At 43.1% G+C, this 16823-nt stretch overlaps 1 protein-coding gene across 7 annotated transcripts in view; it reads right to left on the bottom strand.

Moving 5' to 3' along the window:
* Window positions 1–16823, bottom strand: part of MCF2 (MCF.2 cell line derived transforming sequence) — a 154611-nt gene that overhangs the window by 63651 nt on the left and 74137 nt on the right. For all 7 annotated transcript variants that reach the window (XM_083159469.1, XM_083159470.1, XM_083159467.1 and 4 more), the window contains 4 exons: window positions 16243–16434; window positions 13335–13526; window positions 11635–11806; window positions 6907–6995 (listed from right to left, as the gene is read on the bottom strand). In XM_083159469.1, coding sequence (XP_083015595.1) covers window positions 6907–6995; window positions 11635–11806; window positions 13335–13526; window positions 16243–16434 — 645 coding nt within the window. The remainder of the gene's footprint in view (window positions 1–6906; window positions 6996–11634; window positions 11807–13334; window positions 13527–16242; window positions 16435–16823) is intronic.

Genomic DNA, 16823 nt, shown 5'->3' with positions numbered 1-16823 from the left:
AAGTTATGTCTTAAAATATTTGGTACTCTTTACTTAGAAGGGCGCCCACGATTTTGATCGTGGGCATCGTTAGTAAAAAATCTCGGGCATCTCGGGCATTGAATGCACTAAAAAATCGGGTGCGATCAACCGACGAGATGCCCGAGATTTCCCATAGGGAACAATGTTAAATGTCTCAATTGACCCAATTTTCCTGTTCAATGCCTCAATTGACCCGATTTTTCCATAGGAAACAATGTTAAATGGGCCACAGAGGCCAAATAGGCACCCTGAAGTGTATAAAGCGTGGCGAGCGCAGCGAGCCCCACGAGGGTACGCGGACAGCTGTGAAGCCCGCAAGGGGACGCGGATACCTGTGAAGGTATCCGCGTGCGCTCGCCACGCTTCGGGCTCGGTGGCTCGCTGCGCTCGCCACACTTTCTATTCTCAACTCCACGCCGACGTGGATAGTGGGGGTATGAAAAGGTCGTAGGACGCGTACCGCTGCGCTCGCCACGCATCGGGTTGACGTTGATCGTGGGGTGGCGTTAACAATTCGGGTGGCCATTATTCACTTCAGGGTGCCTATTTGGCCTCTGTGGCCCATTTAACATTGTTTCCTATGGAAAAATTGGGTCAATTGAGGCATTGAACAGGAAAATCGGGTCAATTGAGACATTTAACATTGTTCCCTATGGGAAATCTCGGGCATCTCGTCTGTCGCATCGCACCTGATTTTTTAGTGCATTCAATGCCCGAGATGGCCGAGATGGGCGCCCTTCTAAGTAAAGAGTACCAAATATTTAAAAAGAAAAAGAGCTGGATGTTGGTGGGAGTATGGCTGCAGGGGTTCAATGATACTTATATAGTGGACCTGTCCTACTGTTACTTGGTTCATGGCCTACTGACTTTCCTCCAAAAAGCACTGGTACCAAAAGATCCCTGGATATTTGTGTTGTGGTATACAATCCCCCCACCCCCACCCTAGCTAATAAAAAAAAAAAAAAATCCCATGCATATTTTTGTGACGGCAAAAACCCTGATTGCCCTAAATTAGAAAATGATCTCTTCTCTATGCTGTGATCCATATGAAATGTATGAATTCATTTGTAATACAATTGTGTTTCATTCATCACTTCCATCTTGTATGAAGGTTGCGCCAAGCTTACCATTTTTGTGTTATATTCTGTCTGAGGAAGTGGTGTTCCTCCTATATGGTTTAGTAGGCAGCATCTTCATATTTCATTGCGCTCCCCATCTACTACTATATTTTATGATACGCACCAAGATTTGTCACGTTGCAGCAATGCAGGAAATAGCTTATTACCTCCATGATCGGGGACTAGTGCCGCCAAATGGAGTTGCTCTCACATGTAAAGCCAGGTGCATTTGCACAGAAACAACGGTGTGGTAATACAAGAGAGTCTGATTGTGAGGTGCACACAGTAGAATCCATGTCTGCTTTGTGGGTCACTCACCTGCAACTTTATGAAACTGTCTCTACAACGCTTCCCTGGGGTTCAGCTGTGCGACTCAATGTGCAAGGCCTGAGACATCTACTTTCAGTGTTTTTAGATGCTCCGCTCCGATACTGCTTGGTACATCTTTATACAGACAGTGCAGATGCATCATCAGTGTCTATAAGAAATCATCTGCTTAGCTCCTGCCTGTCTCCACCCTGAAGTGCCCTATGCATTTTGAAGACTTTTCCGAGACTGCATCTCAAACACATGTAAGGTAGAACAGCTCATGCTCCGGACTCAAAATCAGGACCCTTGTGCTGCTTATGTTTGCACATTTATATTGAAGCTAGATTTTCATGGTTTATCACTGGCTTCAGGGGAAATGTACCTGTTTTTGCCTGGTACCTTAATCTATTAAAATTTCTTTGCAATTTCATGAAAGACAGCTAATTTTGACCCAATTAAGAAAAAGCTTATATAATATATATTTTTGTATAATGAAAAACTATTAGAAATCTATCCATCTGGGCCAACGGCACTTTTTCAATGTTGTTACATTTTATACTTTTGATACTTTTAAGAAACATTTAATTGTAAATGATTCTATTTTAGACATATATGTTGACATTTCACAGTAAAGCAGTATTAGATAAAGGTAGTTGAATTTCTATTAATGGGTTTTTAAAAATATACACTGAAGTGCCAAAAGTCATGGGATAGGTGTATAATACTGTGTAGGACACCCTCTAGCCCAGGCTTTCCCAACCACGGTCCTCAAGGCACACCAACAGTGCAGGTTTTAGTGATATCCAGGCTTCAGCACAGATGGTTCAATCAGAATCACTCAGATACTAATTAAGTCACCTGTGCTCAAGCCTGGATATCTACAAAACCTGCACTGTTGGTGTGCCTTGAGGACCGTGGTTGGGAAAGCCTGCTCTAGCCTGTTAAAGTGCAGCAACTTGCCACATGGACAAAGTACCTATGGAGAGATATTGACCCATGCTGTCTGGATTGCTTCCCACAATTCCCTGATATTTATAGGTGCAGCATCTTGGGTGCGAACAGACTTCTTCATCATGTCCCATAAATGCTATGTTACCATGGTCGACGTCACTGGCCATGATCATTAAGCACCCCTGCCCTGTCCATGGTGGGTGGCAATGCCTTCCATGAGGTATTCCTGGTACAGGATACATATGGTTGACCGACAGTCAGAATACCAATGCAGCCCCCACAAGGAGGGAATCCCGCCACACCCTCATACTCCGCCACCTAGCCATCCCCACCCCACCCTGCAGACTAGGCACTAGGATTAGGGGCCAATTTCCTAGTGTTAGGTGGAAAGTTTGGTGGGGCTCCACACTATTTGGGTAGTATTCAATGAGAATTTTGACGATGTGCAGCGAATCCTGTTTAGGATTCGCTGCACATTCGCCACTGCCCGCCGCGTTCCGGAGCCTCGCCGGCTCCAGTAGTCAACAAGTCAGGGGCTCACTGCCCCTGACCGGCAAATTTTAACTCCTGCGGTGATGCCGCAGGGAGCCTGAGGACGGTGGCAGGCAGGGAGATGGAAGTCTCCCTGCCTGCCCCAGAACGTTTGTGGGGGGGAGGTGGGCTCCCCGGGAGCCAGGCAGCCCCCCGGGATAGCCAACAGGGGACCGGGTATTCACTACACCCGATCGTGCATATGTAATGATCGGGTGCAGTGAATATATGAATATCTAATGAGCGGCTCGGCTCCCGGCCCCCTGCTGGCTGCTCTGTGTAAAAAAAATATATATATATATATATTTTTAAATTAAATATATATTCATGTGCTTACAGCACATGAATAAAAATAGCATGCCCCTCCTCAGAATAAAATTCCTGATTTTTTTACACCAAATGTAAAAAACAAAACACTTTATTTTAAAAGTTCACATTCCACTTCACCATAAAAAGATAGCGATTGCTACTCGGTGAATCATGGCGATAAAAACCTTGAAATGTATTCGCCATCTGGTCATTGAATAGGGTGATTTACCGTTTTAGTCAAAAAAAAATCGCCTTACAGCACGAAAATAGCACAAAATCGCCATAAAACATGGCGAATCAGCCTCATTGAATACTGAAAATGGAGAAATAGTGTCAGATACCTAATTGAATACTGCCCTTTGTCTCCCGATTTTCCTGAAGCACTAGTGTCGGTTTCTTGTTTGTGGGGTACACCAGTTGTTTCTTTTTTTTTAATTAAAAAAAATAAAATAAAACATTTCCGCACTGGATAGAACTATAAAAGGGTCATGTACTTGTAGTGCCCCCTGATGGGATTGGTCATTTGGGGACCATCCACTGCTTAGCAAATGTTGCTCTAGGTGTAGATGAATGTGTGTTTGAGTAACAGTCCTACAAGGATTGCTTATACTGAGTATTCATTGCCTTTAACCGTAACACACTCTGGAGCTTATTAATCAGCCTTTATGGGCAGTAATGTGGCTGTTTTGGTAATAACTGTCAGTTGTAATAAATAGATGTAAGAAACAGGAGTGTGATAAATGATTCCCAGAGCACTCACTGAAACTGATGTAGAGCTCTAATAATAGAAAATAGGTGTGATTTGTTTAAGAACTTCATGGGTATTTATAGATATTTATCTTTGGGGAGTTTTACTTTTCATTAATAATAAACCATTATTCAAAATGTGAACAAACGTCGCAAGAACATGAGATTCTATTATCAGAACACATGCTATAACACTCAGGTAAGAGGGTAGTAATTTAAGGAAATATATTAGCAATTGATGGACTACAGTTTATCTCAGAATTCTATGCATCTATATAGTCTTACAGAGTTACACCAGTACAGGATCAGATAAACAAAAAATAACTGCATCGCAGAGGTGCTTCTAGAGATGGGGAGGCCGTGTGTAGACTGTCTGGGCCCCCTTTAGCCGGCAGCGCTTTCCCAGAGTCTACTGAGCATGTAGAAGAAAAAAATAGAGAACAGCGCCTCGTCACTACAATGAAATACACACCACCAATGGTTAAAAATAAAAAAGGTTTTATATTATTCAAAAATAGCAATTAAATACATTTATATAACAATTAAAAGTAAAACAATAATTATGCTGACTCCTGGATGGTTCGATGGTATATACCAATAAATCAATGTATAAACAAGGGGTACATGCACATTACCAACGGACTGGATGGTGGGTCACTGTCCATGAATGGCGGAAGTGGAAGAATAAACACAGGTCCTCTCTAGTAGCGTGGTCTCCTGAGGTCAGACCACTGGAGGTAGCTGTGAAATGGTCCGGAAATTTTATCTTGGGTGGCCCAAAGGTCCTCTCTGGTGATGCGGTGCCCCTGAATCACCTTTGATAAAGCTACAGCCAGTAGTGAAACGCGTCAGGTGTTTCACTCACCCCTGGACTCAAAGCCTTATAATGAAGGACTGCCATTCTACCTTCTGGACGAATATGGTCACCATCCTCCTTTTTGTGGAGAATTATCTCCCAGCCCTGATCCGGCATTCCTGTCCGGATAACCCCAGGTGAAATTGGGCACCACTTACCATCACAAGCAAGGACATCATACCATCACCTTGCGGCTCCATTGTGCACCCTCCAGCGGCTTCAGGGGCACCGCATCACCAGAGAGGACCTTTGGGCCACCCAAGATAAAATTTCCGGACCATTTCACAGCTACCTCCAGCGGTCTGACATCAGGAGACCACACTACTAGAGAGGACCTGTGTTTATTCTTCCACTTCCCCCATTCATGGACAGTGACCCACCATCCAGTCCGTTGGTAATGTGCATGTACCCCTTGTTTATACATTGATTTATTGGTATATACCATCGAACCATCCAGGAGTCAGCATAATTATTGTTTTAATTTTAATTGTTATATAAATATATTTAATTGCTATTTTTGAATAATATAAAACCTATTTTTATTTTTAACCATTGGTGGTGTGTATTTCATTGTAGTGACGAGGCGCTGTTCTCTATTTTTTTCTTCTTCTTGGTACAATACTATTAGGGTCTGACTACCCCTAAATTGAACAGCAGCCTTACTTAGAGGATCAGCTTCCATATAGGCGCCCTTGTCTTTTTCTCCTATAGAATAAGACCTTGTTGTGTTATCTACTGAGCATGTGCAGGGGTCCGGGAAAATGATGCGGCAGAAATCTGATAGGTAAGTGCAGTGTGGGGCCACCGTGGACCCCGGGGGCCTGTGATAACCATACACACTGCTCTCAAATACGCCAGTGCTGCTCTGCAAGATTATAATGTGACATATCATATACACTGTGTTGTGACTTAACATCTATATATTAATAGCAGTAGGACATATTTCTATGATGCTGTTGTCTGAGCAGGGCTCATCATATACCAAATTAAAGGTCTTGGGACCTGATTCAGGGTGGGTTATAGCTAAGCGAGGACTCATTAAACTACAACCCATGGCGGCAGACTGTGTGGGTCAGCCAGCACTGGGGAGTGTCCCACCCCATGATGTGCCTGCAAAAATTTGCTGTTACCGTTTAGTTCTGTGTACCCTGTATTGTCCTAATACAGAGATGGCTAATTTTGACACTCCAGCTGTTATTGAACTACACATCCCAGCATGCCCTGCATCAGTTTTAGCATGGCCAATAGTAAAACTCTAGCAGGGCTGGGATGTGTAGTTCAACAACAACTGGAGTGTCAAGGTTAGCCATCACTGTCCTAATATGTGCCCTATGTACGGCGTATCAAACCTTGTGGGGCCTTATAAATAAAGTGTAATAATAATAATAATAATAATAATAACTAAATAAAATAAGATTATACATTATATAACTAACTAACTAACAATATGTTCATGATGGCCAAGAGATTGTCAAAAAGATCATTCATTACTGCATATTGGACACCTGGTGGCACATTAATACATCATTTCTCAGTGACCAAAGTCTGATCTCCATCACTCACATAACTAAGCAGATTACCACTGCAGAATGAATGCATTGCATTATTAATGACCGTTATTATTCAAGGACATTTGTGAATGCTGAAATATGCTGTAAACTGACTTTGTGATGATTTCCGTGTAAAAAAATGAATTGTGATTATCTCCACATGACCCAATGGTGCCCAGATGGGACAATGAGGCCTAATATATTCAGAAATGAGCAGCCAATGACTATTGAGTATTGCAGATTATAGCATATTGTGAAACATGCCAGAAAACCACAATGGACGTATTTAATAAAACATGCTTATGGAACACGTGCTAAGTAACCTATAACAACTTCGTTGAGATTTTCAAAAATATGTTTGAACTACAAGATTTCCATGTTCATGGTTGCTATGGGTTACAGCACAACATCCACCTCTGCTCTGTGTTACTAAATAAGTGAGTGCATCAGTCCAGCTTGTTCTATAGACGTCCTGATGGTGGTTAGGCATGCATTTTTCCACTGCTTTGGTTACCTTGCGGGAACTTTGCATTTTCCTTGTGGTCCTTTTCCCTGGCAATGTTATGTCAAATGAGAACTTCAGACTTGAATTGAAATCCATACCTTTATTTCAGGATCAGAAAAACAGCATTACATTTGACTACATCAAGAGAGCGGGAAAGCATACAGTAAGTGCGCATATACAATGGTATAGCGGATCAAAGCTGTCTACATCAACCATGTTATGGTCTACCACCCTTAGTCGAACCCATCTAGTTAAATGCCTTAAATAGTCGACCATGTCTAGATCAACAGTAACAAAGGTTAGACGCCAACGTTAGATCGACGGGAGTGTGGTCACATGGTCTACATGAGTTTTTCAAATTTTTTGGTGCCCTATGTCACAGGAGGTCCCATGGACACTGTATATGTGCACAGTGTCCCCTTGCTGGCATCTAACTTCCATTACTGTTGATCTAGACGTTGTTGACTATCTTTAGGCGTTCAACGAAGCGTGGTCGCCTATAACATGGTCGATCTAGACATCGTAGATCCATTGCCCGAATACCTATACAATTAGATGTGTTTACAATACATATTTAGTCAGACAATGTCCATAAGGGGAGCTCTAACTAAAACCAATGTTGGCTGACTAAACTAATTATGTTGGTAACTACATCACAGGAATAACTCAAAATCATGAAATTCTACCTTAGAAACATATGGGCGGCATTCAATGCCACGGTGTGGGGATTTTCTACGGCGAGGGTGGCTTATTTTTGGTGAGGAAAAGCCCCTGTCGTGTCCAACCCCTTCGCCGTATTCAGTGCAGCAAGTCAACAGAATTTCCGCCGTTTCAATGGCCACACTCGCCGTTTCCACTTCGCTAAATGAAACCAGCGAGGTGGAAATGGTGAGTGAAGGGGAGAGAGTAGAATACTCTGATGGCAAGCTATCGGCACTGCTTGCCGTCAGGGACATTGGATACCCCTTATAAAGGAGCAGATGTTCCAAAGTGCACAACATATAGTTACTCTTTACACTCATTAAATCATTATATAAAGCAAGCTTTGGTTGTATCACAAGAGAGAAAGACGAGAGTGTAAAGTATACCCACATCTATCAGCACCTGTCTGGCAGGAGCTCATCACTCTGGGTAATGTGCAGCTACATAAATTTGCATTTGTGCCCTGGATTGACCACAATTTGTGATCACCTTAGAATTGATGAGATTAATATTTGGGGGTTATGGTAAATGTGGTTGAAAGATGACCCATACCAGCCTATGAGGTCTATGTACTCAGCCTTGGAGTTGGTACCAACCAATCAGCTCCCGTAATTTTTCATATTCGGTGGTTGATGTATTAACGGTCGGTATGGGGGTAGGAGGGGAACACGTTATGTGTGCTGATACCTCTTCTCCCCCATGTATGAATGTGGGGAAGTGTGATAATACAGAGATATGTGGGGTAATATAGAAATGATCAGTAGCACATGCCCAGTTTTGCTGGCCGGGGAGCAACACATCATCTCAGCACAAGACTGATTTGTCCGGCACGCTAGCCTGGATCACAGGGAGAGTTTACACTGAGCATTAAGACAATTTGCATGTTTCACCAAACCCTCCAACTGTACTGATTTTGCCGGTACAGTACTGTTTTTTAACAGTCTGTACCGGCAAAATAATTTTGCACCGAATGTACCGTTTTTCCAGTGCGCCGTGAAAAAGTGCATTCCTCCTTCTCCTGGCTGCCGCTCAGCTCAGCAGTTCCTTAGCCCCGCTGCTTGCTGCCCTTTGCGGTGCGCCGGCTCTCCCCTCCCTCCGTTCCCATGAGTGCATTGCGGCGGCCATTGCATGACATCATGATGTCACGTGCCAGCAGTGCCGCACCCTGCGCATACCGAGACATTTCCTTGAGAAACATGCTGGGAATCCAGAAGGCCTCACCCTTATAGGTCTAGAACACATCTCAAGAACCCCTAGAGGCGGAGATCGCTTCAGCAGACTTTGTAGACAAGAGGTCTACTGGATGTACAGACTTCGCACTGTATATCCAGAGGGCCTCAATGAGGCAGTAGAACTCAACACCATTATAAACTAAGCTTTCTCTTGTCTAACATCTCCTCACAATAATCCTTTTCCAGCTTCCTCCATTCTTCCCCATAACAGTTACCCCCCCACCCACCCCACCCACCCCCATTAGTTTTCTCTTATCCCAATTTGTGGCCAATATATACAAATACTCACTAAAACAGAAATAAATACCATAGTGTACAAAAAGTGTTCCCTATATTATGGTGTTCTGAATAGGACCCAATACACAATATTTGAGATAATTTATGACACTGTATAGGATTGTTAAGATACTACAGTAATACATACTTAAAATATCTATTTATATCTATTTCTCGTTCTCACTCTCTCTCTCTTTTTTCTCCTTTTATAAATGGGAAGGTTTCCCCCCTTCCCTCTCTGTTTAGAATAACGTAATTTAATCAATATACCCCTGCTTACAAGATAGGTTAAAAATCAGGGATTATTAATAACACATTCTGCAGCTCTTTTTAACATCACATTTATCATTTATATATCTTTTTATCTTTCTTGTATTTAATGTCTGACAAATATATACCAATTGATGACCATTATGCAAAAAACTGTGTTTTGTTTACTTATATATCATTAGAGTATATGTACCTCTCTTATTATTTATTATTTCCTTTATTAATATATATTTTCTCTATACTGATTATTTATATCTCTTGAAAAAAATCTCTTTACTTAAATGTCTGATGGTATACATAACCTTATATGCTTTTGCATTAATCAAACAAGCAACGCTGTCTTACTGGAAAATTAGAACCTTTCCATATATAATTGCAGACGCCGTCTTCCCTTACTTAAGATGGCGTCCGCATGATTTCCTGCACAAAATCGTTGGTTTAAATATGGCCACTGTGGAGCGCAATAAGGAACACCATGCGCTCCACAGAAGATGTTCCGCCCCCTGACGTACCCGGTATTCGCCGCGTCATTCACAGCAATAATGAAGACGCATTGCGTGATACCACCCGGAAGTGCCGTGCGTTCCATACACAGGAAGCACGGCCTCCTCCGGAAGCTCTATGCGTTCCAAAGGACGCTAGTATCAACATCCGGTTGATACTTTACAGTTTTTAAGGTTTTTAAACCCTTTACAACACTCGTTTTTGCATCTATGTATAATAACTATGTCTAGTCTCTCCTGCTCATGCCCCTCATCTAGATACAAATACGTTTTGATTGTTTAGGTAACTTTATTGTTTGCACATGTGCCAATAGGAATGGTGACAAACCAGTGGGTATATAAACCCCCCAGTGACAAGACCATATACACCTTGATAAAGCCAATTCTTGGCGAAACGCGTTGGTGAACCAAGTGGGTGCCCTATCCAGTTTTGGACCCTTGCCACTTTTATTGCCTTGATCCGGACCAGTCTCTTATTTGATAATATCCTATAACATCACGGATACCCATTGGGAACCCTACAAAGGACCCATCCAGGACAAAGACCCGAACGGAGGACATCCATTCTAAGAGGAGTTTAACACTCCACACTTACTCCTACCGCGGGTGACTCTGGACATTTGTTCTAAATACATCCCAACTACTCATGAGGAGACAATATAGGAACGGATACACTAACTAGTGGCTACAAATACGGTACCGTATCTACTGGACTATTTTTTAACACCCCTCCACTTATTCCATCTGGGGAATTCATAATATTTTATGTCACACCCCTTGTTTTTATTCATGCTTTTTAAAAAATAAATACATATATATTTTTTACGTTCCATTGGCACACATTGTTTATTCTATTGTATATTCTATTGTTCAATATATTTCATTATTTCAGCGCAGTGTACCCCCCTTTTCTTCTTTGCACTCAGGGGAAGGATGAGAGACTCTGCCCTCACTGTCTGCGCATGACAGAGAGCTGAGGCGCAAATCATGTAGGGCCAGAGCGGATGCGTTGGCCAGCCGGGGCACGCATGAGGGGGGGATCTATCCAGGAGGATGCAGCGGCCGCGTCACCGTCCCGGTCCGGAGCCGCTGCCTGCCACAGCTGATCGATCATCCTCTGCAGCAAGTAGGTGTAGGCTGCACTGTAATTATCACTCCAGCTGAGTGAGTCAGTCTTCTAAGTATCCAGCATCGTGTTGCACCTGTATCTGCAGAGCTCATGTCACATGGTGGCTTAGTAGTGGGCTGCTGGCATATTAAATCAGTATATTTAATATACTTATTTAAAAAATAAGTATATTAAATATGCTGATTTAATATGCCAGCAGCCCACCAAGCCACCATGTGACAGTCACATCCCCCCCAGGGCCACTGTGGTACCTAACACTGTCTCGGACCACAAGAAAGAATAATATGGGGAAAGAAAACTGCCCAGTACACATTCGGAAAGGGGGCGTGACCACGACCACTTTACCCGTGACCACGCCTAATTTACCGGTGGCCACGCCCCCTTCCTACATGTGTACTGATTTCTGCCCCTCAAATGTTGGAGGGTATGGTTTCACTCATTTTAAAATTAAGATGTTTAAAGATTTCTCAAAGTGCCAAGACTTATTCATTAAAACTTATTTAGTTGCTTCTGATGCAAAAGGTAACTAGTATAGTTCACGACCAGACAGGTCTCCTCACTTTACACAATATCAAATATCCTACTCACATGTGTGGTGCGAAGACATATTACAGAAACAAATTACCATGCTTTGGGGAGAATAGTGGTGATTTTGCCCTGGGAGGATTCTCAGGCCGAGGAGCCACTAACTGCACCGGCCGCACTTGCTTATCAGCCAGCTTCTTCAGGCAGGTCTGACGGTTGTCAAACAGAACTCGGATATTTTCAATCTTCATGTGAGCAGCTTGGATTTGAGCCTGATGTTACAATACAATGAATTAGATCACGGAGCACTAAAATGCCACAGGTAGTTATTAGGGTTTGTGCTACAGACTCATTATTAAATCGCTGCCTGCAATATTGGCTCACTGCAAGTGGGATCACTGGGATTTAAGACACTGGCATCCCAAGGGAGAAAATCCCGACAGGGGTCAAGTAAAAATACTTACCCTCTCCCTGCCTCCTAACCCTCCCTTCCAGCAGCCTAACGCTATCCCCTCCGCACCCCCACAGCTCAACACTAAGGGGGTTATTCTGGTTGAGCCTTGAAAAGTCACCAACAACCCACCCTCACAGCGCAGGTTTGCATGCACTGGCTGCGAATGGGCGTCTCAGGTCACTTAGATATGTGTGCACCCTCAGGAGGAAGTGGACAGGCAGCTGACATCTGGTGATGTCACACCGCCCCCCCCCCCCCATCTGCGTCACCAGGCGATTTACATCGTAACGCCCAGCGTTCTCATGGGTATGTCCATGAAATGCCGGGCATTCCCACGGGGGAGTCGCCTGATCCGCCACCACACCCTGCATCTGCAGAAATGCGTCCGTAAAACATCGCCCTGCTACTGCCTAATCCTAACGCCTGAAGTCTTCTGCCTAAACCTAACCCCCCTTCTTGGTGCCTATCCCCCTCCTCATAGTTTTACCCAGAGTATGACAAATTACAGTAGCCCCCCATTATTGCACAACTAAGATAGTGACATCATTGCTTTTTGATGGGTTTCATGCACAAAATTAAAATGTACAAAATGACTTTCAGAATCTGGAGGTCATTCTAGTTGACTCGCAAAGCCAACCAAACGCCGCCCACACAAAAGTCCGCCCCCTCCTCATACGGCGAATGTCCCCGTACCCATGTGAATGGATTTTTTGCATAAACATCCTTTCACAGCCTTGCATGCGGGGACAAAATCATTTGATGTCACCGACCATCGAATGAATTCTAAGGCATTCCCAAATCTAAGTCACTTTCTGGTGTCTTAAATATGCGGCACCCTGGTACGTGAACAGGGCGGGCAGCTGACATCCGGTGATGTCAGTTGCCCGTCCATAATTACGATGGGGACACCCAGCGACACAAATCCAGTTGCCTGGCTATCATGCTGTAACCAGATTTCCCCAACTCAGATTAAGCTTCTTCAATGACATATTCAGAAAGCAACACCTGTAAACTAAAGTTATAATGACCTTACTGCTCAAGTGTCCTTTATGGTGCCCATAATCTTTTGTCCAGGACAGACAAAAGATTTCAAGGCTACTTTATACGCATGTCTTAAGATCGCAGATCTTTCTAGTGTGTGAGCACTTTAACATGTATGTCTATTAATTAATTAAATACTGATATAAATGCAGTGTTTGGCGTAATGTACAGCCATATAAATAAGGATTCTTAGGGATTCTTATACCAAACCGAATAAAAAAAATATGAGAAAATTAAATAGTTTGGAAGGGAATGAGCAAGGAACATGTCTAACCCAGCAGGACACAAGGAATAGGACTTGGTACCTTCAGCTCATCCGTTAGAATGGATTCAAAATCGTACTCTAACGTTTGTGGATCAAAACTCAAGTCCAGGGTGGAGCTGTCTAGAAACATCTCTACATCTTGTAAAGCCTTCAGTGCCCCATCTCTTGACTGGCACTTGTCCATTTGCTGGTTAGCTAGAAAGTATGCACTTGTATCACAGCAGTCAAGAACCTATTTAAAAAAACACAATATCAAATATCAGTTTCCATAGAAGTACAATATCACGATAAACAAAAATATCCTCAATTTTAGCATTTATTTAGTAGCACTGTTCTAGACGCTCTGTGCCGCGTAAGGAGGGGCAAAAAGAAGAAAATAGGCTTCTAGAGGGTATGTTGGGAGGGTTCCATATCAGATCCCCTCAGGAAGATGCCAAAAGAAGCCCATAGGCCAATAGACCATTACCCTCCGCACCGAAACCCCAACCGCCAGGGATTATTACATACGGAAAATGCGGCTAAAATACAGGGATTTATTCGCATTTAATTTTTAGTACATCCCACCCATAGTCTGAAGGGGAATCGGGGTCAGGTGGGAAGGGCCAAATTCAGAAACTGCAGTGCATGTAGACTAAAAGCATTAGGGGAGATGTATGAAGCCTTAAAACGTGATAAATGAAGTGATAAACCACAACCAATCAGCTCATAACTGTCATTTTCAAACACAGCCTGTAACATGATATTTATCACTCTCCATTTTATCACTTTTCAATCTTAGTACATCTGGGCCTATGACACAAACAGATGAGGTCTGTTAGGATCCATTGCAATAGCAGCTGCAGGCTGCAGGTGGCAGTACAAATCGGTAATGACTAAGATACCTTAACTGTATGCAGTCTTTATAAGGGTAGCAATAGCGTAGCTTCTGAAGCAAAGGTAGAATACTCGCACTGTTTTATGAAGCATGTTTATGGGCTTTGTCTATTTCCCACCATACTGCATTCTCCAACTCATGGACGTCAGCTGACCTCTCATGACAAAGCAGCTTAGCTGGTTCGGCAGTGATAGGCATCTGATAGCTAGATTACACTAGGTGGTACACCTATCAGAATAATAAGGTGATGAATGGATGTGGGTTTATTACATACAGATCTAGCATTTCAAAATGCTCAGGAAAATCAGGCCTTCTGAGTAGGCTTGAATAAGATTGGAAAGGTTATTGGGTCCAAAGAAGGCTGTAGCTTCCTTCCCCAGATGGCACTTCCATTGCATACTGTTAGACACTAATAATATTCTTTGACGCTGGATTAAGTGAAAGGGGGGGTTACTTGATGTCTGTTAGGTTACACCCTCTGGTGTATGCTGTTTTAGGGACATGCCCCATTTTCTCTTCATGCTGGGGATGAGCACAGCATTCCAGCAGCTACTGGTCTACCCTCAGCCTCTCTGGGCGCTGACCTGAAGTCGGGACAGTTGGCTGGTATGGGTGCAATATATAAATGCGGGAGTAGAGTCTGCAGTAGAGATGGCCATCAGTGCAGTCACCAGCGATGGTTGCCATTGATGGTGATGCTGCATTCAGACATCCATAGTTACAAGCTATGCCATGGATGACAATCATGGATTTACCTATCAATGGTCATCCATTTTCTTTGACTGACTGGCCGTGGGCCAATCAGGATGTGAGGGCGGGGCTTCACAAATGTCTGGACATGGAGCTATGCTCTCTGTCTCGGCACTTTGATAAAAAAAAACATCGGTTTTGCTGTGCCATCGATGGAGGGAAATCATCTGGTTCTCCCAATCAATGGCAAAAGTATTCGACATTGTCCATAAACCGTCAATGATTTTGAATCATCGATGGTCGATGGCCGTCCCTAGTCTGCAGGGGGAAATGTTATTTCATTTAGAAGCAACATCAACTTTTACATAAAGAGAACAATTTAATTTAACCCCTTCCCGACATTTGACGTACATTTACGTCATGGTCGGGATGCACTTCCCGACACGACGTAAATGTACGTCATGACTTCAAAGTGTCACCGCGTCTAGGGACGCGGTGACAGAGGGACGATGTCTGCTGTCCCTGACAGCAGACATCTTCCCTCATTGCCCAGGGGGGGCAGCGATGCCCCCCGCCATGGGCGATCGCTGCGATTGGCTGTTCAAACGTGAACAGCCAAAAGCAGCGTTTACTGTGTGATGTGTAAAATTTAGACTCTGCTGCCCCCTAGCGTCCAAAAAAAATAAAAGAAAGTTGAAATAATGATGTAATAATAAAGTTTAGATATGGTCTATGTTAGTTATTAACTATTTTGAGTGGTATGATTATTTGTCTCACAAGCAGAAAATGTAACATTTTGCAAATTGCAAAATGTTCATTTTTTTTACGACATTTTGGTATTTTTCACAAAAAAAAAAAAAAACTGTATCGACCAAAATTTATCACTAACTTAAAGTACAATGTGTCACGGGAAAACAATCTCAAAATCACTGGGATAAGTAAAAGCAAAAAAAAGTTATCCCCACTTAAGTGATACATGTCAGATTTGAAAAAAAGGCCTCTGTCAGAAAGGCAAAAACATGCTGCGTCGGTAAGGGGTTAAATGTTATTGGTCTAACATAGACAAATATCAGTCTCGTGTACGTAAAAGCACAATGTATTTAAAACAAAATATTTATTTAATATAATCCCCTTTAACCCCCTATAGTCCCCATGAAACTGCTATAGAGGGTAAATTTAGAAACAAACGTGACAGAGCAAGACTACTGGAAAATAGCCGACCTTCCAGTGATGGATTCCCCGATTACAATGCTCTGAAAAGGAATGTCACACAATGCTGTGCTGCCCTAAATGGTGGCTGCATGTTTCTGCAAATGAATATTAATTACATGGTGACAGAGGACATTCGTGTTATCAGTGTAAAACAAATCACTTATTAGCACACCTGCTGTAGCTGACTGTGTAGTTCAAGTGTGGTAGAGAGACGGGCGTGCTTCCTTCTAATCTCCTCAGACAAAACGTCCGATGCATGTCTCAGCTCGTTGCATTGTTGGCAGATTAGATTGAGCGCATAATGGTGATTAGCTGCTAGCTGGTGTCCATGTAAAATAACCACCTGTGATCGTTCTATTAACTCCTGTAACATAAACATGACTTGCTTGAGGACTTTCATTTCAGTATCATAATAATACAAATTTTATAGATAGTTATTCCACTTATAATATACAAAAATAATATACCTATAGGTAGTGGGAGAGTATACGCACGTTCCCCACTACTTCCATCAGCTCCCCTAGTAGTTATGGGCAGCGAGAGCATCCCCACTACTTCAGCTGCAGTACCTTCACCCCGGCTCCCCAGTGTATTATTCTGGGCAGCAGGAGCACCGCTTCCCGCTACCTCCGGCCCCTCCCCTCAGCAACTGTATCGTTAGCGCTACCTCAATATGGGGGTTATAAAGATAGGCTATGAATCAAGTGAGCTGCTGGTTATGTGTGAGTGCGTCTCCCTGCAGCGAAGCGCTCT

This window comes from Crinia signifera, chromosome 9 (assembly GCF_055691185.1).
Source record: "Crinia signifera chromosome 9, ASM5569118v1, whole genome shotgun sequence".
Lineage (NCBI taxonomy): Eukaryota > Metazoa > Chordata > Amphibia > Anura > Myobatrachidae > Crinia > Crinia signifera.
Note: the sequence above shows the minus strand (reverse complement) of the source record. Positions and strands in the feature narration are given on the sequence as shown.